Source organism: Phyllostomus hastatus, unplaced genomic scaffold (genome assembly GCF_019186645.2).
Source record: "Phyllostomus hastatus isolate PE091 unplaced genomic scaffold, TTU_PhHast_1.1 phas_contig_58, whole genome shotgun sequence".
Taxonomy (NCBI): Eukaryota; Metazoa; Chordata; class Mammalia; order Chiroptera; family Phyllostomidae; genus Phyllostomus; species Phyllostomus hastatus.
The window spans coordinates 27,106,930-27,132,743 of record NW_025333916.1 but is presented as its reverse complement, the minus strand read 5'-3'; the positions used below and the strand labels follow the sequence as shown (position 1 = coordinate 27,132,743).

At 39.4% G+C, this 25,814-nt stretch overlaps 2 protein-coding genes across 2 annotated transcripts in view; one reads left to right on the top strand and one right to left on the bottom strand.

The window, feature by feature from the left end:
- Nucleotides 1-20,231, bottom strand: part of SGTB (small glutamine rich tetratricopeptide repeat co-chaperone beta) — a 59,706-nt gene extending 39,475 nt beyond the window's left edge. Inside the window, exons 1-2 of the mRNA XM_045848250.1 lie at nucleotides 20,212-20,231; nucleotides 19,215-19,303 (exon numbers count right to left, since the gene is read on the bottom strand). The gene's annotated coding sequence lies outside the window, so the exon portion shown is untranslated. The remainder of the gene's footprint in view (nucleotides 1-19,214; nucleotides 19,304-20,211) is intronic.
- NLN (neurolysin) overlaps nucleotides 1-25,814 on the top strand; it is a 74,371-nt gene that overhangs the window by 4,514 nt on the left and 44,043 nt on the right. The window contains exon 2 of the mRNA XM_045848243.1: nucleotides 22,655-22,914. Within this exon, the coding sequence (XP_045704199.1) occupies nucleotides 22,655-22,914 (260 nt within the window). The remainder of the gene's footprint in view (nucleotides 1-22,654; nucleotides 22,915-25,814) is intronic.

Genomic DNA, 25,814 nt, shown 5'->3' with positions numbered 1-25,814 from the left:
AAGGGAGAAAGAGGGAGAGAAACATCAATGTGTAATTGCCTCTCGCACATCCCCTACTTGGGACCTGGACTGCAACCCAGGGATGTGCCCTGGCTGGAAATCGAACCAGCGACCCTATGGTTCCCAGGCTGGCATTGAATCCACTGAGCCACACCATCCCAGGCTGTAAATTTCTTTATGCAAAAAGGAAACATTGCCAGGGGAAATTACTATGTCTAAGTATTATTTTAGACCTCATTCTGTAATAAAAAACTACAGAGTAGAATAATATGCAGAATGAAACCTTCTTAACCACCAGATACATAGGAATTTTGAGTATTACTGGGTGTATATTTAAAGGCATGATCTTTGTCACATTCTCTTGTCACTAGGAGGTTGGAGGGGGCGGTCATTCAAATAGTGGTTGAAGCCACATAAACCCAGTTTGTGGATCTGTAGAGTAATAGTCTAATTAATGAATACCTAAGAGCAAAGCTTATTCTAAATACCATCCTGAATATGGAAGAAATTGAAAGAGGTGCCAGTCTCTAAAGTATTGGGTCAGAAGCAACCAAGTGGAAGAAGAACAGAAGACAAACATCACATAGGTGGGCCTGGAGTCAGCCCAAGGCAAGGAAGCCAGACTCTCTGGACTTGTATGACTTGGGAGTTACCTGGGACCGAGGAACATGACACTAGGCAAAACATGATCCTGAGAAAAGCAGAAGTACTTGTTGGCCAGACCAAGAAGGTAATGACATGCCACTTGCCCTACCTGGTGGAGAAAGTACCCAGGAGAACCCAAAGAAGTCACAATGGTAGAATCATATCCCAGAACATCTTTCATGCCTGCTCTATTAAATCTTAGCCCTTTGCTCTAAGTATGTACTGTACTCCCATAACTGCACAGAAGCAGCTGAAGGGAAAACAGCTTTTTTGGAATAGCAAAAAGGACCCAAGGCTACTTAGTGAGGTGTATAATAGCTCATCAAAAATGCTTTTAATGATATGGAAAAACTGTAAGTTTACAGAAATTGTGAGAAGTAGAATGTGACTGATGGAAATTAACATGTAACTTCCAAATCTTCATTCACTCATGCCACAAACATTAACTTAGTGCAGTTACCATAGATCAGAGAGTGTGCTAAGTCCCATGGAGACAGATGTTTAAAGCAAACCTAAATCCTATTTGTAAGGCACTTAGGTTGGTATTACTTTCTTGTCAAAATTTATTTTATGCTGCTTCCTTTACCAAAATGAATTCATCATTGCTTATCTAAAAATTATACATCAAAGAAGATCAGACAAAAATTAAAGGGTACATTAAAGTCAGCCTTGTCCAACCTTCTCTGGACCTTGTTGGGTCCAGAATTTTACTGTAAATTTTCTTGCAATGAGAGCAAAGGGAAAACACTGTTAAGAATGATCAAGAACAAAGTTTTTCTTGGTACTGTTTGTGAGAGAAATTTATCCTGTGGATGCATCAAATAGAAAAAGTTCAGTAAATGCAATGAATAATAGCTTCAAGACTACTTACATAGTAAATGCAGAAGTAGACTTTATAAGGGCTGTTTCTTATTTTGACCTTTCTTAAAGACCAAGCCAGTACAGCCTATTAAAGGTGATAAGGCATATACATAAATAATTAGAATACAAGGTAGATGGTGATAAGTACCACAGAAAGTAATAGAGAAATTGATATGGGAGTGCAGGGGAGGGAGAGAGATTACCAGGATTAAAGGAAGGAACAAGGTCATAATTGGTCCTTGAAGGGTGGCAGGATTTGGACATGTGAAGATCAGGGGAGGGTGTCCTCTCTCTGCCAGACTTATAAATAGCCACACTAAGTTGACCGTCCAAGGCAAACATGCTAAAAACTAATGAAATGACTTCAAGAAATAAAATATGCTACACCTTAAGTGTATTTAATGTTGTATGTGAATTATATCTTAGTAAAACTAGAAAAATACAAATCTCAGATTATGGAGATTTACATACACCACACACAAAAAAAGAGAAAGGAAAGAAGCTGTGCACACCACATGGCTTTGGAAGGAAACCTGGTTTCAAATACTTGTGTCATTGTACTAAGCCTCAATTTCTTCAACCCTAAAACAGATATTGTTCACTACCTCTTAATTTTTAAAAGGATTGCAGGAACTGTTGTATAGGAAGACATGTAGTGTGTGCTCAATATCAAGTAGGTAATAGTAACTAATAATGTCCCGCCTTCCATAAAAGTAGAAAAAATGTAATCCTAGGGACTTGGGTAAGGAAGAACTGACAATAGTCACAGATGCATTATCAGTGACTTGGGGGAGGATATAAGTGACCTGCTGATATAATATTCAGTTGATCAAGTAAAGATGAAAAATTGAACTTCCAGAGGATCTCAGCTCACTAGAACATTGTTCTAATAAGGAGATTCTTTATAGTACTAAATATGAAGTCGTGGATTGAAGCTGAACAGATCACCCATATGAGAGCGGATGACATAGAACAGCACTTAGGAAAACACTTACAACCTTGACTTGTTTCTAGGTTCAGTATGAATTAGGATATTGATGTGGCTGCCAAAGTATTGGAAAGGAAAGTTTAGTCACTAATCAGATGACACTTTAAGTCTTGGTGTCAGCTGCCAAATCCAGTGGATACTTTCCAGTCCTGACTTGACTTGGTAACATTTACACTGTTGGTCACACATTCTTTCTTGACTTTTAGAGAAACAAATTCCTAATTTTCCTCTTATGAGCATTCCTCAAATTTCTTTCATGCATCCTTTTCTTGACACCTTACCCTCAAGTGCTGGTTTTTCTCAAGTTTCTATCCTCAACTTCTATAAATCTCTCTTCTGTCTCCTTTCCTTGCGCCTGCATAGGTGCTGAAGTCTCTTCCACACACCCGCTTCTGTCTGAAACCTCCCTCAAGCACCTAGTGTGCAGTTTTCCTTTCCCTACTTTTCCAGACTCCCTCACTTTTCTTATCGGCACATCCCCTCAGATATCCTAGTATGTTCTAAGTCACATGTTTGAAGACATCTGTCTCTGTCTCTCACTAGTCTTAGGTCCATATGTCCAGTTGCCAAATCACCATGCCTCCATGCCCTGGCATCTTTCACAAGCACTCAAAAATCACCGTCTGAAACTTACCTATCAATATTTCCCCAAATCTGACCTTGCTCTTGCATTTTCTATTGTTCAGTGGTAAATTTGCTGTGTTTCATCAGTAGGACTACCATCTACCGAGTCCTGCTAATTTCACCTCCTGGACATTTCTGGAATCCATTGTTTTCTCTCCTGCTCTCACTTTCAGTTCTCATTGTTCATCTGGATTACTGCAGCCTCCCAACTGGTCTCCTTTGCCTCTGAAAAATCAGCCTTCCACACTCCCACAGCTAGCAGAGTGCCTAGCTAAAATATCCTACCCTCTCGCTTAGGGATTCCCACTGCCTGCCACACAAAGTTTAAGTTCTCTACCATGGTAAACAACCGTGAATCTTGCTTATCAACCTCTCCAGACTCATCTCTCTCCAATTCCATGTTTAACTTCCAAATTGGTTCTAATTCCTGGGATACACTATGGCATTGTATGAAAATGGGCCATTGCTAGGTTTGTCCACTATTCCAAGCTTGGTCTTCTGCTTCTCCACACCCCCAACCCCATTTTTTCCTGGATAATTCCTATTCATGTCCCGTCTCCCATTCTGAAATTCTATTACTCTATTGTTAACGAGAGCTTGTCTTACACAAAATCATATAACATTTTTAGGTTGAAAAAGGCAGCTTTTAGTAAATGGTTAAGATTTCAGGCTCTGAAATAAGACTGCCTGGTTCACGTCCCAGATCCATACGTATTTAGCTGTGTGATTTTGGAGAGATTGACTCGACCTGGCTGCACCTTGGTTTCTTGATCTAGTAGAGTGAGGATTAAATGAGATAACGCATAGAAGACACTTAGCACAGTGCCTGGACATACGAGCACTTTGTAAGTAATGACCTTGTATTATATTCAAGTACATGCTTTGCTTCACTTTCATTGTAACTTCCCAACTAAAGACCTGAAAAATTGGTGGTTCTTCATCTTTCATCTTTGTTAGGAAATTTTTTAAAAACTTGCCACTTGCCCTGGCCAGTGTGGCTCAGTTGGTTGGAGTGTCACCCGATTATCAAAAAGTTACAGGTTTGCTTCTCAGTTAGGGCACATGGCTAGGTTGTGGTTTCAGTCCCTGGTTCCGGCGTGTACAGTCTGGTCTGGGTACATGTGGGAAACAACCAAACAGTTGGTGCTTCTCACTCACATCAGTGTTCCTCTCCTTTCCTCTCCCCTTCCCCTCTCTCTAAAAGCAACGAAAAAATGTCCTCAGGTGAGGATAAAAATAAACTTGCCTTTTATGTTTTAATGGTGAGAAAACTCTCCTCTGCTTTAAAGAATAGCCTTTTGATAGGTAGATGGTCAAAGAATTTGAAATCATTATCATCATCGTTATTTTCCTTATTTCAGTGACCTGAAATTTATTTATTTATTTCTCACATAAGTAAGTGACAGTGTCTTCTAGGGGTTGCTGTGGCAGATGGACAGGAGAATCGGAACATGGTGTGGATCAGCATAGAGCCACATGGGCTGTGCCCTCTGATTTTGTCCCTGCCTGTCTCACAACACGGACAGGAGAAAAAAAGGAAAAGTAGCAGACACTGATACCGGGTTAGGCCAATAGCTGTGGACAACTGGAAAGAAATGGCAGAATTGCCTGCATGATTGGTGTAACTGGTGATATACTATGGTATTCGACAGCCTTGACTCTGGAGCAAGACTGGGGGCTTATTAGTCATGACTATCTGTGTGATTCTGAGTGTGTTACTTACTTTCTCTGTGCCTCTGTGTCATCCTCCCTAAAACTGAGGATAGTAATAGAGTCTATGCCATAGTGTTGTTGGAAGGATTCAGTGAGTCAGTATATGCTAATCACTTTGAACAGTGCCTGTTATAGAAATGTTTGACTTTGGCATTATTATTGATGGTGGTGGTAGCAATGGTTGGCAGTGGCCAAGTAGCAGAGAGGCTACCCATAACTAGAGGAAGTGGCATGAGGGCTGTCTGATAGCTATGCTCAAAGTCATCAGTCTCAACTTTTAGGCACACTAGAGAGGAGTGTCACTTGAATCTTCCCTAATAATCCATTTGTAATGTAACATTCACTATATGCGCAATAAAGTCAAATGCTTAAGCATAGGCTTATGGCATTTGACTTTATTGCATAAAGTCATTGAAGTTAGTTACTCATGACTTAACATCACTGGGCTGCATCGTAAATTAAAGGATTTCAACCAGCTGATTTCTAAAGCCCCTTCCAACTATGAATTTATGAATCTTCAATTATTGGTCAAATATATTCTTACCTGTGATCAAATTTCCTCTGGGGGTTTGCTCCATTTATTATCCCTTTTAATATGTGTGTCAGTGTGTGTTGTTTTAATGTTGAGTTTTATATGTTTTCAGACCACATCTGAGTTTAGAATAGCAACTAGAGCTAAGGACATAGTTACTAATTTTTTTACTTTTACTTTTTATTATGTAAATTTTCAATCATAAGCAAAAGTCAAGAAGTTAGTATAATGAAGCTCCCCATCACCCTCAAAATTATCAGCTCACGACTAATCTTTTATTTCCCCTCTTCTAATTATTTTGAGACATATGCCCAGCATTATATTAATCAAAAGTATTTCAGTACGAAGCACTAAGAGATTTTTTTTCCAGAAATACATAATCACAGTGCCATTGTCATGTGTAAAAACAATCAATATTTGTTAGTGATTGAACTAGTCTTTCTTTTTAAGCAAACAGATAATTAGCTAGACTTAGGAGGAGGATTTAGGCATTATCATTCACTCAACAAAATACCCACAGGGAGATGAACCCCCCCTCAAAAGAAATCCTAAGTATTGAATAATGTACTAAGGAAAGATGTCTCTCTCATGAGTAATTTCTGAGGATTTCAGTTCTGAAAAGTATACCCCAAACATCAATTAAATCTACCAAAAGCAATTTGTTCAGCCTCCTGGTTAAAAGTAAAAGTGGAATGTCTTTTTTGAGCTGTGGTTTTTCATGTATGTGGGCATGCCCCTTATTAATGAATTATTAAGGAAGTCTTGATGTCATTTGTGACCTAGTACTTGATTTTTGATGCTCTGTGGTCTCTGGTGGGTTTACTTAGGCCAGCTAAAGGATGTAAGAAGAGAAACTTTTCATATTCATTTACAATAAATATTTAAAACCTGTAATGATTAAACCACTTGTTCTATATACAAAATAAGGTGTAAACCAATTAGGCTATTCTGAGTTGTTTTTTTCATTCTTTAGAACCTTGTAATATGAACTTTTTCTAAAAGTTCTATTTGTTGAGTAGAAATATTACAGATATTTCTACTGTCATCCAGTTCTTCATATGTCTTTTAGCAGTTTCTATCTTTTTTTTATTCTTATTTCTTGGAAAAAGTGGCTTTGAAGAGTCTCTTTTTAATTAATCATAATGAAATTTGAAGACAAGAAGCTATTTCTATGACATTCCAAAATCTAAAGTAAAGTTGTTTTCTCTCTCTTTTTTTAATGGATTACTAACATTTTAAGAAAGAGTTGAAAGTATATTCATTATTCAACCCAAGGGAGGCTTTGTATAATATAATTAGTTCTGCTTTTAAACTTTACTGATAGAAGAAGTTGTACACAACTGAGGTTATATGTGGCACTGTTTCCAACATAAATAGTATACTATATAAGAAGTCTAGGCTTAGGCCATTATAGTTGCAATGGTAATTTTAGTCATCAAATTTAAATGCTACTTTTGTAAGGACAGAAACAAGGACTGTACCATGGAAGAAAATGGGTAATGCTTTTGGCTTCATCAGACACTGGAGGCTGCTCAGAATAAAAGCCACTGGAATGTCTCTGTGTTTGCTCATTCCGCTCTGTACTCCAAATATTTGTTGCTGAGTTCATGGTGTACGTTTTTTGTGAGGGACTCTTTATGAAAAGTTTACCATGTTACCTCAGCGAGAGCACTGTGAAAGTTCATTGTTTTCAAAAAGATTTTTTCCTACAGCAGCTAAACAGTTTCTGTCGAATCTAAAAAATTACTCTCCTGTACCAGCAGGTGGAAGCAGGAGCAGTCGAATGGTAGCACTGTGCTCTCTAAGTGTACTGGCGTGTTCGGTAGATAATTTATCCATGACTCAAAGAATTTTTATGACATATCACTCACTTAATTGCTTTTCTTCAACAACTTTATTGTCTTAGCACCTTCTCTTGATTACTTTATCAACTTATTACTTGGCGTCTGGGCCTGAATTTAGTCGTCATTCTAGGGCAGAATAGTTCAGATTTTTCACTATCGTTGATTCAGCAGTTACGACATATATGCTGTGCTCTGACACACTCTTCCACGTTTGCCAAGAAATACAGAGATGGCTAAGGCACGGACTATGTTCTCAAGCAGAATTAAAAGGAGAATGTATGCTTCATTTTTCCCCTGACCCGGGGGAGCAGATCCCTCAGCCTTCCTAGTATATCTCCAGCCAACCTATGGCTGGCTTTCAGTGTTCATCCAGATTTTAGCTCATTCAACAGATATTTACTGAGTACCAGGCACAATATAGGGGCTCAATTTATAAACTTATGTTGTTTTCCTATGAATCAAGAAAAAACAGACCTAACAGTCTTCAGGAGGAGTATCATTTATTTAAATTTTTTTTAATAGAGTGTATAGAGCAAGTAAGCAATTGACATGCAGACCCTAAAACACTGAACTGAAGGAATGTAGAAGTCGCCAGTGTAACATTTCCTGGCATACACTTTGAAGACCCTCACAAATTCTAGTTTAAATAATATGAAAGTATGATACTCTAGATCAATTCTATTAGCTGTTTACTAACTGCTACTACTATTACTAATAATAACATATTTCATACAAAGGATAGAAAAGAGGAGAACCAAGTTCTAAGGTTGTGTGTATAGACTGGGAAATGTAGAAACCACCCCCCACCCCACCCCAGACAGAGGGACTTTCTCTGTCCTCTAGATTCCCTTTCGCTGTATTCATGCAGAGTTTGCTGCCTATTGGTCTAATCTGTCTCTTTGTCTCTCCTTTTCTTCTCAGAGACAGCTCCTGAGGGCAGTAACTATGCCTTCTTCATCTCTGTAACCTCAATAAAGATTTACTGAAGGAATGACTGAATCAACTCATTTACTTCATGGGAAATCCCTTTATAATGAGCCTTTTTTTTTTTTTTTTTGGCAGTATAATCTGTATTGTAGGTGTAACCACAGATGATGGTAACAAGTCAATAGCTCTTACCTGAGAAATCACTAGGGAATAAAGAACTCACATTTGTTGTATGTAAAGTTTTCTTAGAATGCCTCAGCTGAACCTTATCTATAAGAAATGTAGGGTGTTTGTTTGCCTGGGCACTTTAAGAAAGCCTTTGCAACTCCTAGGAGTGCACCTTTCACATAGTTTACTGCTTACCTAAGAACAATTAATTAAAGGGCTCTGGGCGCAAAGGGTAGCCATCAGGTTGTCCCAGTTTGAGTCGTTTTACTCTTTGGAAATGGGTGACTAAAAGCAGCCTGGGCCTACATGGCCTGTTTTTCTAAAAGCGCTGGATGAAAGCCAGCATGGGGCACTCCTTCACAGCCCTTGGCAGCAGCCCTGCGGGGAGTGGCGTAGATAACAAACCAGACGAGCAGGGTCAATATGCAGTCTCCAGCTGCTATATTTACCTCGGTTTCTCCCCATTACAAGCAGGGTGGAAGATCAGGGAGGTGCATTGGTGAGAAATCCGAAGTTTTCCTTTTTTTTAGAATGCAGTTGCACCATGAGTGTAAGTAAAGAATATGGGCTCTGTAGTCAGGCCTGAGCTTAAACCCAGTTCCACACGGTCTGTGTGTGACCTTGAGGAAGCTACTTTACTTCTCTGTGCCCAGTAAAACTGGGTTCTAATACCAACCTCTTGGCTTGTTAAATAAGAAATAAATAAGAAAAGGTATATAAACTCTTGGTATAGTGCCTGGCACAGTAACGGGCTCACTAAATATTGGGGGTGATGATGATACTAATCACTCATATATATATGTATGACAAGTTTCTAGCTTGGGATTCTAGATGAAGAGTGATAAACTGAGACTGGGAATTTGTGAGAAAGATCAAGTTTGAACGTGCGGCCTTTGAGATGTCTGTGGGTCTGGAGCTTCAGCTGGCGATCTAGATGGAATCATGGAGACCCAGCTTGTTTGAATGGGTACAGGAAGAGAAGCTTGCAAAAGACACTGAGAAGAAATAGGAAAGGACTAGAAGAGGACTAGGAAAGAGGAAACATGATCTTTTCTAGAGCACTTTTAGTAGAAAAACATGGAAGGATTAGTGATAGGCAAGGTAATGGAGGCAGAAAGTGGGAAATTTGCAGTATGCAAAAGCTATAAGTTTGGGGGGACATCTTTTTAAATTTTTTTTTAAAACTTTCATTATAGTAGACATTCAATATTATATTAGTTTCAGATGTACAGCATGGTGATTAGACATTTATTTATGTAACTTATGAAGTGACTTCCCCCCCACTCCCCAATAAGTCTAGTACCCAGTGGGCATCATACATAGTTATTACAGTATTATTAATTATATTCCCTACGCTGTAGTTTTACATCCCCATGCCTGTTTTTGTAACTGTCGATTTGTACTTCTTAATCCCTTCACCTTTTCTACCCAGCACCCAACCCTGCTCCCATCTGACAACCATTAGTTTTTCTGTATCTATGAGTTTGTTTCTGCTTTGCTTGCTCACTTATTTTATTTTTTAGATTCCACATGTAAGTGAAATCATATGGTATTTGTCTTGTTCTTTCTGACTTACTTCACTTAGCATAACAACCTCTAGGTTTATCCATGTTGTTGCAGATAGCAAGATTTCATATTTTTATGGCTGAGTGCATACACACACACACACATCTCTTTATCCATCTCTTTATCTAGTCACTTATCAATGGACATCTAGGTTGCTTCTAACACATCTTTAAGAGAAAGAAGGTGGGAATGGATAGAAATATAAATACATCTATATATATTTAATTACATTTCCTATAAACTCAGAATCCAAGCTAAAATGACTTTTCTGGACATTAACTCAATTAAAGAACTTCAAAAGTAGCAATTTTGGCTAATTGGTAAAAGTTGATTTATTCTAAGGCATTTAATTCTGTAACATTCTGTTCATAAAACAATCGGATCTTACGCCAAACTAAAAGATCGCCAAATGAGCCCTGACCCATGTGGCTCAGTTGATTAGGCATCGTCCTATGAAGCCAAAGATTGCCGGTTCAGTTCCTGGTCGGGGCACATGCCTGGGTTGTAGGTTCAGTTCCCCAGTCGGGGTGCTCAGGGTACAGACGAGAGGCAACTGATCAGTGTTTTCTCTCTCACATCGATGTTTCTCTCCCTGTCTTTCTCCCTCCCTTCCCCTCTCTCTAAAAATAAATAAATAAAATATCTTAAAAAAAATAAAAAATCTGTTGTGTGGAACACCAACTCCAAATACCAGGTGTTTATTATTATTAGGGGGTTGTAAGTATCCAAACTGAAAGGCTCAGTAAGTAACTGTTGGGTACTATTCCTGAATCTGATTTCCCAATGCAGCAGTCCATTCAGAAGAAAAATTATTAGCAGCATTCAGGATGCTTGAGTGTCCAGTATACACCATTACATCCAGTCTGCACCATCCTCCCTAATTTCAGAATAGGGCTTTATATAATGTTCCATGGAAGCTAAGCATTCTCTGTTGAAACTACTTGTATAGCGGACATGAAAATAATAGGAGAAAAGTATTAAACAAATAGCCTTAAGTGGAATTTTTTGTAAACTTGTCATAGTTTAAATATATATGTACTGTAACTTTTAGGTTCAGGGTCTCCAAATATCACTAAAACCCAGTCTCTGCTCATTGGAGACACAGCCAAATAAAATATGTGAATACTCTTCAGCAGGATAAATGCTTTGGTCAGTGTACGTGTAAGAGCACAGTAAAGGAAGAATTCCTAAGCCAGCTGGAGGTAGTTAAGAATACTTCCTGAAGAAAATAACATCTGAGCCAAGATCTGAAAGATAAATAAGATGAATATTGCTCCTCAGGTAAGGGAGAGGAAAGGTGTTCCAGGCAAAGGGAAAAACACTGCAAAAGTCTCAAGAGAGTTTAAAAACTGCAGGGAAATGTGGAAGTAGTTGTGCCTAGAGCATAGATTTGGGGGCAAAAGGGTGGCATTGAGAAAGCCAGAGAAACAGAGGCAGGTCCAGAAGGACCTTGCATGTTAAGTAACTTGAACTTAATTCTGAAGTCAGTGGAGTCAGAACTTGATCTTGAACCCTGCCACTGAAGGGGTGTGCCATGATCAGACTGACGTCTTAGGAAGATTACTCTGCAAGCTATGTGGAGAATAGATTGGAAGGCATCCAGAAAGCCTCTTGGGTTTTTGACTTGGGCAACCAAATGCTTGTTGGTGATCTCCACTGAGATAAGGAATACAGGAAAAGAACAGGTTTTGTTCTGAGGGGTAAGGAACACAGTCAGTTTAATTTTAGGTGTACTGGATTCGAGGTGACCACTGACATCCAAGTGGATCTATCCAGCACGTTTTAAATACAGGGGTCTAAAACTCAGGAGATTTGGGCTAGAGGTACCGATTTGGAAGCCTTTAGCTATGGGTAGCCTATACAAGTAAACCCAAATACCCCAGGAAGAATGCACAAAATGAAGAGAAGAGGGCACAGAACTGAGTCCTGAGAAACACCAAGGAATCATAAGAAAGGGGATCAATTGTGAAGCTGCAGCCACAGACATAGGATGAAAAGAATAAACATTACCACAGATACTAAGGAAGGGAAAAGTTCCCAGAAAGGAGGAAGAGTGACAACACTGTCAAATATCACAAAAACTCAATGTAGGCTAGTCCTGAAGATTGTCAGTTGGATTGAGTAAAAACATTAGGGTCCCTGCTGAGAGCAGTTTCATTCTTTTATTAAGCCAGGACCCAGACTGAAGTGGGTTGGAGAGTAAAAGAGAATTAAGAAAGAAAAAATTTAAAAAAGAAAAACAGAAGAACAAAAAAACAAAAAAAAAAAAAATAAGAGAGATGAGGACATGGCAAGGCTGGCCTGGCCACTCTGAGAAACCTTGGGGGTAAAGGGAAGGGGAGAAATAGGTGGTTTCTAATGAGTGACCCAGGATCAAGGAAGTTTTGTTTTATTTAGATAAAGAAACTTAAGCAGTGAGGCATGTATATGTGCATGAAAAGGCAGTACAAAAGAGACATTTACAATTCTACTAAAAGATAATATTTCATGGAGCGTGTCCTGGAAGAGATCAGATAAGGCCCAAGTGCAGAGCGAGAAACTGGCTTTGGTAAGACAGGTAGCTCTTAACTTAGTGAAAAGGAAAGGATGGATGCTATAGAAATAGCTGTGTTTGTAGGTGGGAAGTTGAGGGAATTTCTCTCTGATGGCTTTAGCAATGTAGGCAGCAAGATCAGCTAGGGACAGTGAGAAGAGAAATTTTGGGAAGCTGGTCACGGTTTGAAATAATTGCTGTGGGAAATGGGAGGAGGAGGTCTCAGGCCTTCCTGGATGGGTTTGTCTGAAGCCTTAATAGTCTAGCTCAAATTAGAGACTATAATTTAATAGCATTAAAACCCATAGTCCTATCTGGTGACCCGAATATAAGAATAGGGAAGGTGGCTGGTTAACATAGCCCTGGGCAGAGATTTTTAAGGTGGATATAGCAGAAGGCCTAGGAGCAGTTGTGGTTGTAGTGGAGGACTGTTGAACTATAGATGAGGCTCACTTCTGACATTTGTGTAACCTGGGCTACGGGATGATTGGAAGATTGCCCTGGCCCCCTTCAGTACCAGGAGGGGCCTTGCCTATGCCTGGATACCCCCACCTATAGGTCCAAGCTCTAACGACAGCTCACCAGTGGTGAGCTTCACGCTCAGGGAGTGACCCAAGGAGGAGGTCCACACAGGCTCCTGGAGCCATTCGAACAGGAATTTAGGAGTCCTGAGTCCTGAAAGCCTAGCTGTGTGGAGGAGATGGGGTGTGGCTGTAGGCTTTGCATGGGCACCTCTCCTTAGCTCTCTTGGGAAGAGTGCAGTGGCAGGAGGGCCAAAGTGGGGCTCTCTAAAGCATAGGAACCACCCAGACCTAAGCAGAGTGCCAGAAGAAGCCTGTTAGAGTGAGGAAGTAGAGGCATTAGAGGACTGGAGGTCTGAAGGAGCTAGAATAATAAGAATCGCAGGTATAGAGAAGGGGAAGCTGCGAAGACAGAAGGTCATGGTCAGAGAGTGGAATATCAGAATGTATTGGCTCCGAGGAGCATCTCTGAGTGGTGATAAGAAGAATAAACATGAAGATTCTGGGAGTGAAGCAGGTCAAGAAACTGAAGTTAAGGGAGTGGTGTAGGTCATCCATCTACCCTTCTAGAGTCTCCCCAGGATGATTTTTGGAGCTTTCCATGTTGGGAAAGGCCTGTAGAGCCACGTCTTTGATAAACATGAGGGAATGGCAGAGAGGTCAGCTGATCATAGCCAGTGATAACAGCAGGAGGCAGCAGCCTCAGAGCATTCGAGTGGTGGTGCAGTCATGGTTTGGGTGCTTCAGTAGGGATCGAGGGGAAAGTTCACTCTGTCAAGAGCCCAGTAGCCTGAGGAGCTTGAGAAAATAGGCATACTTGATGAGGAAGGTGATGCATTCTGCGGGGATGTGGGTTTCAATTACGATGGAGTAGAAAAGAGTACTCAAGGAAGAGGTTGAGGATGAAAGGAAGTTTGACTGTCCGGTGAGGGACTAGGAGTATGGGAGAGGTTACCCCGTCAGAGATGCTTTACCATTTAGGACAGTGGCAGGAATGTGTAACATGAAAGCATACTCACAATAGAGAAAAAAAACAGTTAAGTTCACAAATGTTTGACATGTTGAGGGTCTAGGACCAGGAACCTTTATGTAAAATTTTGTAACCTGGTTAGCACAGCTAATAAATAAGATTAACTCTGCATTATAAAAATAAGGATTTGTGAAATTTAAACAGTCTTACAGAAGAGCTACTTTTATTAATCATGTTAGTACCTAAATTTAGCCCTGTTCCTTGTAGAAAAAACTGAGTCTTTTCCACCACACTGTGGCTCTTGAAAGGAGCGCTTAGTCATACATGTCTCTCAGTGTTAGGATTAAATGAGCATTTTTACACTGCCTGGCCCACAGGAACAACTCAGTAACTTCCCCTTTCCTCACTTTCTGTTCTTTCTTCCCTCCAAAGAAGACCCCAGGGAGCTGCTTTAAGAGTGGAAAAGAGAAAGGACACCCATGGAAGGGTACGGGGGCACATCTCGTTCCTGCAATGAGATGGTCTACTGCAGCTCCGTTAGGACTTTCTGCAGGATGAAAGTGCTCCTGGTGTGTGCCGCACCTTAGTCACCGCCGCAGTGACTGTTGAGCTGCGCTGTGCCTAGTGCAGCTGAGGAACTTAATGTTTTAGTTTATTTACTCTCACTTAATTTAAATGTAAGTAATCACATGTGGCTGCTGTATTGAACAGCACAGATGTAGCAGATAAAGAGCTACTTGGCCGAAGGCTTCAAGGTAGAAGTGGGCTGCATGCCCAAAGGAACAGGTGAGCCCTAGGGAGGTGCATGGCTGGGCTTTGGCACTGGTGAAGTATGAAATGAAGGGGCCTGTTTGCTCTGATGAAAGGAGCCTGGACTTGAGCTATGGCCTGATAAATTGTAAGGAGAAGGGTGCCTTAGTTAAATCATGGACTGCAAAAAACAACTTTATGAGCAGTAGGAATCAAGATTAGAAGGCAATGGTTCTGATGAAAGAGAATAAGAGAAATAATTTAAATAAACATACAAGAATTACAGTCTGCGGGCATTAATGAAATGCAGCCCTCGATAGCAGCTTGTAAAGAAATATGAGTTCCAAAGTAAATACTAGGAATATTTACCAAGTGTTTTTGAAGACTCAGGGCAAATGTCAGGAAATGCCATGCAAACCATGTGCTACAACACAGTAACACTGCAGAGAAAGGATGAGAACCTGGATAAAATGTAAATTGTGGGATAAAATGTAGAAGTTCTGACATTTTACACAATGGAGTTTCACTCGAGTCCGGGTTCTGATAAAACACATTTCCCTGAATGGATGTTTACTTGTGATGATGAAAGACAATGGTGTTGCTGTAATGTTTTAGCATATCAGTCCCATCTCATTTCAGGTAAATAATGGGCCTCTGCTTACTCTGTGCTCTGCAGTATGCAGTGAGTTCAGGTTGGGGGTGTGACGAAAGAGATGTACAATAGGTATTGTGCTGGAGAAAGTCCCAACGTAATGTAGAATACAAGACAAGCCCTTAGAACAGGCGAATGACAGTAATTTAAATGTCTAAAGTTATTGGCACCAGTGAAAGGTGATAGGAGCTCAGATCTGGAGGAACTGGAAGGGTCAAAGGTGCCTTGATGGGAGGAAGTGGAAGCCTTTGTGCTTCAAAAGGAAAATGAAGCCAGTAAGTCAGAATGTTTCTGAAAGTACATTCCATAAAATGTTTTTGCAGAAATGGTAAGGCAATAATCAACTCAAAAGAGCTGTGGCATGCTCATTTGTCCAAATGAAATTGTCCAACCTGGTGACCTGTGCCAACATCTATGCCATTTGCTCTCTTTGCCTAAAGTACTTCATTTGTCTGTTGGACACAGGAGACTACAGTGTAACAAAGGCGTCTTCCTATAAATTTCAGTAAAGTTAGAAATTTCACAGAGTTGTGTATAGAGAGTACTTTAAAGACAGAAGAGGCAATGAAGAAGGTATGGTTGGCACAGAATTAATAAAGAACCTAGATGTTTGTAGGGGGAAAAAAACCTAGCGTTTAATTAGGCTGTAAAAATCTCAGATTTAATTAGGTTTTAACTTTCAAATGTACATAATAACCCCTGTAGAAAAAGACAGAATCACACTCTGTTGCCTGTTTTCAACTTTTGTAACTCTCAGTTGCAAAAAGTCAATTTAAAATCTCCTCACCAGATTCTTACGGGGGGACAAGCACAGTTGCCAGAAGGACTACAGGTGCACCCACTGGTTTCCCTCCCAGGGACTGAGTCAATGAAGAGGAAGATGAGAGAAATGTACCCACATTCAAGGCATTGAATGGCCTTGAAATGGTAACAAAGTGGGAGGAGGAGGGATACTCAGCAAAATGATGGAAGAGGAAAAGCAGAGACAAGGCATGTAGAAAAATTCTCGGTAGCTAGATATGTTTTAGTTAGAAGTATAAAGGGATCCTTCTGTCTCCATTCCTTTCCTTTGGTAACAAGAATTATCAATCGCAAAGGAAACTAAGACAAAGGTATAACAAAAAAATTAATGTGTTCTGTTGACCCATGAAATCATGATTTCTAGCTTCTGTGACTTTCTTTTCACCCCTTCTACACTTGGGAAATAATACTCTTTTAAGAAAGGAACGGCTTTTCATTTGTTTTGGTAGAAGCTGCAGTGGTCACAGGCATATCTGTACAGTCACGGTGGAGGTGCTGGCATCTCCATCAGCGAACCTGAGTCAAAATTGGGTTACGCTGTGACCAAACACTCAACCTTTTTAAAAGTGTTAGGAAATAAATGAAATCCAGTAGAGGTCATCTTATCAGTGAAATGTTTGGAGTAGTTTTCTTTCAAAGCTGTTTAACAATAAAGAAAATGTGTCCATAACAACAACCAAAAGCAGGTCCTGCTGCCTGCAGCCATGGAAGCCAGTACTCAAGAGGCAGGTGCTGATGTAAAGGAAGGTGGTTTATTTTTAGATGCTGGCCATCTGGAAGATGGGGGACTCCTGTCTCAAAGCCCATCTCCTGGAAGATGGGGGACTCACATCTCAAAGCCCATCTGTACCTCTCAGTGGAGGCAGAGGCTTTTATAAGGAGGGAGACGGGATGGAACAAAGAGATCAAGGGAGGGGGTTGGAAAGTTCTACGTGCAAAGGAGCACAGTGCATTCCGACCATGACGGTCTGGTGTGCGTCATCCTGGCTTCATGTCATCCTGGATCCGTAGTTGAAGGTCAGCAAATTTCCTGGAGCTGGAATGCTCAAAGGTCGAAGTCTGTATCTTTTGAACTTAGTTCCTAGAATTCTTTTTTTTATATAAAGAGAGAATCTTTTTTTTAATTAAATTTGGCGTTTCTTTTCTTTTTCTTTTTCTTTTAGATTTTATTTATTTTTAGAGAGGGAAGGGAGGGAGAAAGAGAGAGAGAGAAGCATCAATGTGCGGTTGCTGGGGGCTGTGGCCTGCAACCCAGGCATGTGCCCTGACTGGGAATTGAACCTGCGATGCTTTGGTTCTCAGTCTGCGCTCAATCCACTGAGCTATGCCAGCCAGGGCTAGTTCCTAGAATTCTTATACGAAATGCTGTTCCTCTATAAGCTACATATTATTCAGAGTCAGCACTTTGAGAAACTATGACAGAAGAATGGTGGTGTGGGTTACAGTTTCCTACCATTATAATTTTCCACTGTTACGACTGGTTTGTACTAAGAAGACTGGCGAAGAGAGCAGCATATTAAGATGCAGAGGTCCTAAATTTTAGTCATTAGTACTCCACTTGCTATTCATTGCCTCAGTAACCCATGGCCAGCCTGGCCAGCTGTATTAGAACTTCCTTTGAAGCCCAGTCAGTCATGGTCATGGCTGACTCTTTCGAGGCCTTAATTCTAAGTATCTATAAGGAATTGTGGGAATCATTATTTGGGAAATTTTCAGCCAACTCCACACATTGAACTTCACATCCCTGTTGTTTTAGGCCACCATCAACCTTATAAGGCCTTCTAGTCACTCGACATTTCTTGTATTCTGACCTTTATACTTTTTCCTGCGCTCATTCCTTTATCAGTTTTCATTCCTTTGTCAGTCAGGGTCCTGTATGCGGCAAATAACAAAACCACATTCAAACTGGCTTAAACAATAGACTCACATAACTGGAAAGTCTAGCTATGGATCAGGCTTCAGGATTAGTTGATCTAGGGTAGGGGCCCAGTGATGTCAGTAAATACCTGGTTTCCTTCCTTTATTTTTCCTTCACAATATTTATTTCACCATAAATCAGCTTCTGCTTTTTTTTTCATAAGGTGCATGCCAGCTGCAGTCAAGGACACACACTTGCTCAATTACACTCAGTAGAAGTAAGACCCCTTTCTCTCACAGGGGTTCTGAGGTAGGGGAAGCCCCCTTTGAAGATCATGGACTGTGTGGGCGATACATGGGTACTGGGAAGAAAATGCATGTATAATTGGTAAGGGGAAGCAGTGAACGCCTGGACAATCAGTACAGATTTAGCTATCTTCTGTACTCTTCGACTCCTCCCTTGTTATTTCTGGGACCCTTGTCCCATAGTAAACAAACTCCTCTACTTTTTCATATGCTTGATTGTCTCTTCTCCTTTTAACCTTTACTGAAATCCGCTCAGCCCTGCGGAAAACACTTCCCCTACACCCCTCTACTAAGTACTACAAAGTAAGAAAGTAAGAAAGATCCACATCTTTGTTCCCCAGCTCCTGCCTTGCCCCCTGCTATTCTCCCAGGCCAACACTTCTTCACCTTGTGTAAAAACACTTCCCAAGGCTCCCAGTCTGGTTTTACCCTTCTATACCCAGCCCATGATGTCCTCTCCCAAGCACCTGGGCAGCCCCTTCTATTCTCTGAAGACTTTGGTTCCTGATTCTCTCTTCCCTTCTCCCAGGCCCACCTGTCAAGCCGTGGACTGCAGTGTTCATGTAGACAGTGTATCCAGGACTAGGTTGTTGGCTCTTTGCATTCTCCAGGTCGTTTACATCAACCATCCCCTCCAAGAAAATATCCAGCTTTTGTCAGACTGGTTAGCCTTCGAATTCTTAAATCCAGACATGTCACATTTTTACCATAACCTAACTACTCGCATTTTGCCTGTTTTATTGATATTACTGAGGCTATATTGATATTAGTCTTTCCTTCTGTCTGAAACAAATTGCTCTGCCCATGCTTTCTATGCCATTTGTTCCTACCTCCACGGGACCTTCTTGTCTATATGTGTCATTTACTACTAAATTGAAAAACTTAGTTTCAAGTGGAATCATGAAAAATGATAAATTGCTTAAACTATTCAAACAAAAACATAAATGTATACTTACTTCCAAATATTTTGATGCAAGATGAAGGCCTTTTTGACCAGTATGAGTCACTTGATTGCAGTTCCTCACTGTCCTTGCATAAACTACACCTAAAATGCACCATTTTTTATTTCCATTTTTAGTTTTTTTAAGTGGAACACACCTAAAGACACACATAATTAATCTGAATCAGAAGTCTTTCAAATCGTCACATTTCTTTTCTTAAGCATCTATTATAGCAGAGGTTTTTTTTAGTTTGGCTTTTTAGTCACTATTAAAAAGAATTTCCAAAACAGTTTAGTTAAACAAGTCATTCTTTTTGCATACATTTAATCAGTTAAATATTTAAAACACATGAACACAAGAATAATAGTCATAAACAGGTTTTGGAACTTAACCCTTTGTGAATTTGTATCTCAACAGGTTGAGGGGAAATGTGAAAATATATTAGAAAGTAGTCTGCCAGCATTGGGTCCATCAACCAGCATATGTCACATCAGAGACATCAGTTAATGTGGACAATTAAGACCGTCAGTATCTAGGTCTCTCCCATCTTAGAAATGCGTCCCTTCTATTGCCTCAGCCCCTTCTAACTGCACACTGAGTTAGCTCTCCTTGTTTTTACAGCCAACTCTGTAGAGAATTGCTTAGAAGTGTACTCTCCCCCATTCTTCACCTCCTTTGTACCCTCAGTCATAGCGCTCTGCCCTCCACCCCAGCACCCCAGTGACACAGCCCTTGCCGAAGTCATCCATGACATTCCTATTGCTAAATTCAACAGATACTCTTCCATCTTTCTTTATTTGTACATTCAGTGCTGTTATTCATTCTCCCTTTTTTTAGTGCTTGCTTTTCACAACTTCCTTGACCCAGCCTGGCTTGGTTTTCCTTCTGCTTCAGTGATTAAACTACAGTTACAGCTCAGGTGTTACTCTGTTCTCACTCTACAGACTCCTTGAGCCAGTTCAACCACCCCTCTAACTTCAGTTGCCATTTAACATTAACAAATTCCACTTACGTGTGCCACAACCACTTGACATGTCCAATGTTGAATTTCTCTTTTTTACCCGCAAGGACCCTCCTCTTCCCCTTTCTAAGTTCCTGGTTTTAGTACTGGCCCCATCATCTGTCAGTCTGTGTCCAAGACAGAAATCTGGACATCCTGGTGACTCTCTCACCTCACGCACACATCAATTCAGTGCCATTTCTACTTCTTGAATATCTTTTAAATCACTCCAATTTCCTCCATTTTTCTAGCTCAGTGTACCATAATCGTAAGCTCCAAATGCAGTTAATAGCTTCCCTCTAGAATGCTTTCTCTTTCAAACCTTTCAACTTACTATAATTTGAATGATTTTTCTAAAATTCTAATTTTATTTCATCTCTCACCTGATTGAAACACTTTGATGGCTCTTGTTGCCTCAAAATAAGGTTGAAGTTTTTAATGACTCACAAGGCTCTGCATTCAGTGCTCCTTACTTACCTTTCTAGATTCTCTCTCTTTACAGCCTTTGGCCTTTGGATAGCACACTGTCCAGATTTTGGCTTGCTCCTTTCTCCTGATGGAAAATCTTCTTAGAAGAACCCCCTTTGCGGTCTTTCAGAGTTCTCCTGCCGACCCCTATCATAGCACTCATCTCAATATAGTATGAGTGCCTGTTTATCAGTTCGTCTTCTCTACTGTGTCATAATAGTGGGTCCGAGTCAATTTGCCTTGTTATTCTCGGTACCTGTCACAGTGACCAGCCACACAGTACATGGTCATAAATACAGGGTATTTGCTGAGCAAATGACTTTAAACAAGTCACTTAGCTTCCCTGAGCCTCAGCTGAATCATCTATTAAAAGGGAATAATGTCTTACCTACCTCATAAGGTTGTTTGGGGGTCTTGTAAACTGGTAGGAATGAAGTTTATTAGCAAAGTGGTTAAGAGTGTGGGATCTGGATCTGTACACCTGGCTTTTAGTCCTGGCTCCCACCACATGTGACCTTGGGTAAGTTACTTAACTTCCCTGTGTTTTAGTTTCCTCTTTGGTAATATAATAATAGCCATAGTGTCTGCCTCATGGAGTTTTGTGAGAATGGAGTTAAAAAATGAAAGCACTTAGTACAGTGCCTAAACACACCATAAATGTTTGCTATTAATTATAACATTTTTATTTATAAGCTCAAAAGTAATCAAGCACAAACATCTGTGGATAGGGGCACCCATGGCATCGATCATTAACATGTTTAAGGGCTTGGAGGACTGGTATCATTCTTCTTAATTTTTTCTTTTCAAATAATATCCTAGCTGTAGCAGAGTTTAAGCTATAAGTTTGAATTTAAGACTTGCTCTAGTCTTAAATTAGCAAGTCTTACTATAGCAAATCTTAAATTCGAATGTCTGTTGTTGATTTACGTGAAATTTTGGTAAAAATAATTAATTGGTGTTCAACATAAAAAGAAAATTTTGAAATGTTTCCTTGTTGAATCCCCCAAATTTTTGAGTCTGCATACCAAGTAGATGGACATCAGCACAAGAAAAACATTTATATAAGAAAAATTACTTGATTAATTTATAAAGGACAATTAGTATGTCTTTGACACCTAGCTTTATTATTTTATGATTTAATTACATGAATAATTTAATGTTTGGAACATACAAATTTCATTAAATCTGTAATGAAATAGATTCAAGAAAAATGCAGCAGCCTTGAGTTTTTTTCATATGTTTGCTTTTTATTGAATTTGTTAATATTATAGAGTTCTTGCATTGCCAAACCATGCCTGAGAATTCAAAGAAAGAAATGATACAATGGACAGCCTCTCCACCCATCATACAGTACATTAAACTTGATTCATGTGCATTTTGATAATGTTCTAATCTTTTAAAAAGTTCTAACAAGAGTTGGTGTTACATCTTCTGCAGGTCTTCAGATTTCTAATACAGTATGCCAATAAATAAGTTCCACATGCCCATCTCAGTTCATTCCTCAATAACATAGCCCTCAACAAAATTTTGCTGGAAAAAAAATGCATACTTTTAAGGAAAAAAATTTGTGTCTGAAGATCCAAGAGATTTGTTAAAATTTTTGCTTGGCAAATGAAGTCTTCAGTTTAACCAAGAATCCCTCATTTCTCACCTAATCATCCAGCCTGTCCTTGGCTTGCTGAGTAACTCACCCAAACACATCGGAAGGCAGGCATTTTGCCTGCCACCTCAAGTAACACCAACATGAGTGCCCAAAAATGGTTGGCAGGTCCTGTCAGGATTCCTGTAGAACCCCAGGAGTCAGATTCCTGGACTGACACTTTTATGGGAGTGTTTAGTTTTGTGCATATGTGCTCACCTGAAAGAAATTTGCTCATTATTAAAAAGTTCTCTTTCATTTAAATTTAATTAGATAATACCCATTTGTATATTGACTTTAGACCAAATAAAAATGCCTAATTTTTATTCTTTTTCTGATTCTTTTTAGAGTTGGTGGTTGCAGGATTTTATGCAGACTGACTTTAGGAAGAGAAGTGATGTCTCCTCTTCAGGCAATGTCTTCCTATACTGCGGCCGGCAGGAATGTTTTAAGGTGGGATCTTTCACCAGAGCAAATTCAAACAAGAACTGAGGAGCTCATTGCACAGACCAAACGGGTGTACGATGCTATAGGAATGCTTGACCTTAAGGAAGTAACTTACGAGAACTGTTTGCAGACACTGGCAGACGTAGAGGTGAAGTACATAGGTGAGTAGGATGCAAAAGCACATAGATATCCATTATGTGGGCATCGTGAACAATTTTACATTTTCTGTGTTGGCAGTCCATTTTCCAATTTTACAAGACATTGATTTTTACATGATGATTAATTAATTGCTTGGAATTAAATTACCTAAGATTAATATTTTATATTTTGTTGGCAAAGGTGTACACTCTCATTTCATCTGATTTCTGGGCAGCATTGACTATATATCAAAACTTTTAAGAAGTTCAAACCCTGGTCTAGTAATTCCACATCTATGCATTTAATCTAAGGAAATAATCAGATACAGGAAAAATCCTGTACAAATTTATGTATAAACAGGTACTGGATCATAAGCAAAAGCTTAGAAACAACCCATAAGTGTCAACTAATAAAAAGACTAAATAAATTATAATACATTCACCCCTGTAACACTGTACAGCCATTAACATCATGTTTAGAAGCAGTATTTAATGACATAGAAAAAAGGACATAGAAGGAAAACTAGAAAGCAATTTTAATAATTTAATAACATACATATTAGTAATTAATATTTGGATGGTGGGTTTACAGTTGATTATTTAAATTTTTCTCTTTAAGCTTTTCTCTATTTTCCATTTTTCCTGTATACTTAAAGTATATTATTTTCATCATATGCATATTAGACTCTTTGAGTTTTAAGAAATGAAGATTCACATAGTTACCTCTAGGAGTCGGATATATTTTGTAGGACATTTAGGACTAAACAACCTTGGCTGTGTGTCCAGGCTTCTTATAGTACTATAAGAACATAGTACTATATGTCCTTCTGGATATCATTAACCTTAGTATGTCTTCTGGAATTTGGGAGGTTGTTCAGAATCTACCACTGGCCTAGAGACCTGGTCATCACTTTGCTCTCTCTGACCCCCTCAACACCAAGAGTTCCCTCCCCGACCTCCTGCCATAATGGGGACTTGGCTACTTTCCCTGACCTCTGCTTCCATTTCAGTCTCTGACTCAACTACCAACTGTATCACTCTCAGTAATGGCCACTAAGTCTTGCCACAAGTCCTGACTTTAAAGTCTTAATAAAAAGGCCGATTGGTCTCATTCGTCAAAATCAACAGGGATGGGGCCCATTCCCATGCAGCAGACCTTTCCCAGTAAGCAATTTCGTGTGCATCCCCCACCCAGACGTGGTCTGCCCCTGGTCCAGATACTCACTTCTCCAGTCACTTACGGCCAAGACGCTGTGCTGGCCTGGCAACGTATACATTCACCAATATAAAAGTCAGTGGGGGAAAAACAAAATTTTTTTAAAGAATTGTCTTTTTCCCCAATAATATGTCTTTTAAACATACTTTTAGTTTTGTGTTGTTTGTTCTTACTCTCCTATAAATTTATCTTTCTGAGTTTATCATCCTTAGAATAGATTTTTAAAAGACTAACTTTCTCTTATCTGTGTATGTTCTCAGAGTTCATTCTGCCTCCAGCAAGAGCTGTTAAAACCCCATTCGAGTAGTGCCAGGTACTGGACATCAGTGTTGTTTATAGCTTGGCAGCTGGAGTATAAGTCTGGTTCCAGGTCTTTGTGGCAAAGTAAGGAAGGAAATGGTTTCCAGTATCATTGTTTGTTTAAGAATATGTTCCCAATTTTAGGTTCCTGTATTTTCTGCCACTCATTTAAGTTTCTGAGCAGTTTTATCCTACTTAATAATCTTTTTGAGCTCTTTTTAAAAAGTAAACAAATTATAACTATATAGTTAATTATATCACTTAAGTGCTGTAGGTATTAAACTTTAAATCTGTTTTATTTTTTTTTTAATTAAGGGGCATAAAATTATATATTAAACCAAATCCTCAAAAAAATTATCTAATTTGAGTTTTTAAAACACAGTATGAATTTGTTCAGATATTTGTGGCTATTCTTTTATACCTTCATTCGTAACAGTGTTTTAAGAGGACTGATAAAAGTGAGGTAGCTTGTTTAACTGTACAATTTCTTGGTATGTAAGGATAGCTATCCTGTTTACCATATATCACATGCATAGACTTTACCTATTTATAACACCTTTGAAAGTGCTATAGATAAAATAAAAGTATTTTCATTGTCACAGCATAACCACAACTATCGCTATAAACCATCCTGGTTTGTTTCTATACTATGGGTTATTTTATTGACATCAGATTTTTGCCCAATTAAAGTCAAAATACAAATATATGAAAAACCCAAGAACAAGTTTAATATATGAAAATTAGAGTAGCTAAATTAGCACCATCATTTAACAGGAATAGCCCCAGTATTCAGCTCAGTGGATGTGTCCACTGAGTTTCCCGATAATCTTCTGAAATTGTTTGGAACTCTTTATGTTTGTGTGAATGTTTGCATTGGGGGAGGGCCCATAATTTAGATTAAATTCTTTAAGAAGTCTGTAATAAAGGTTAAGAACTTCTAAATAAAATCTATCCTACTAAATTGTTTTTTAAACATCCTCTGTCCCTGCCCTTCCCCAGACCCGCACTCTCTGCTTCTCCAAACCTTCACTGAGCGCTTCCTTTTGCCCTACCATCCTCTGAGGTCCAGCCTTCTCCATGAGGCTCTGCATAGTGCCCAGCCCTCAGCATTGCTGCCTTTCAGTTACTATCCCATTCATAACCTGCTCTGTCCTGTATTTTTCTTTTTTTTAATGCACTGTTCCCCACCCCAAGTTGCCAGATTATAAAATTCCTCAGCATAAGAACTATGCCTTTATCTTTCTGTATTCCCAGTTTGCAAATCACATCCAAAACATACATTAATAAATGCTCACTGCACAGCCTTCTTGTTCCTAATAATGCCACTGGGACAGCCAAGCCCTGCATTAAATGCTGGTTTTTTTTGATAATCTTAGGAACCTTTATAGAAAGTCTAAAATGAAAAACT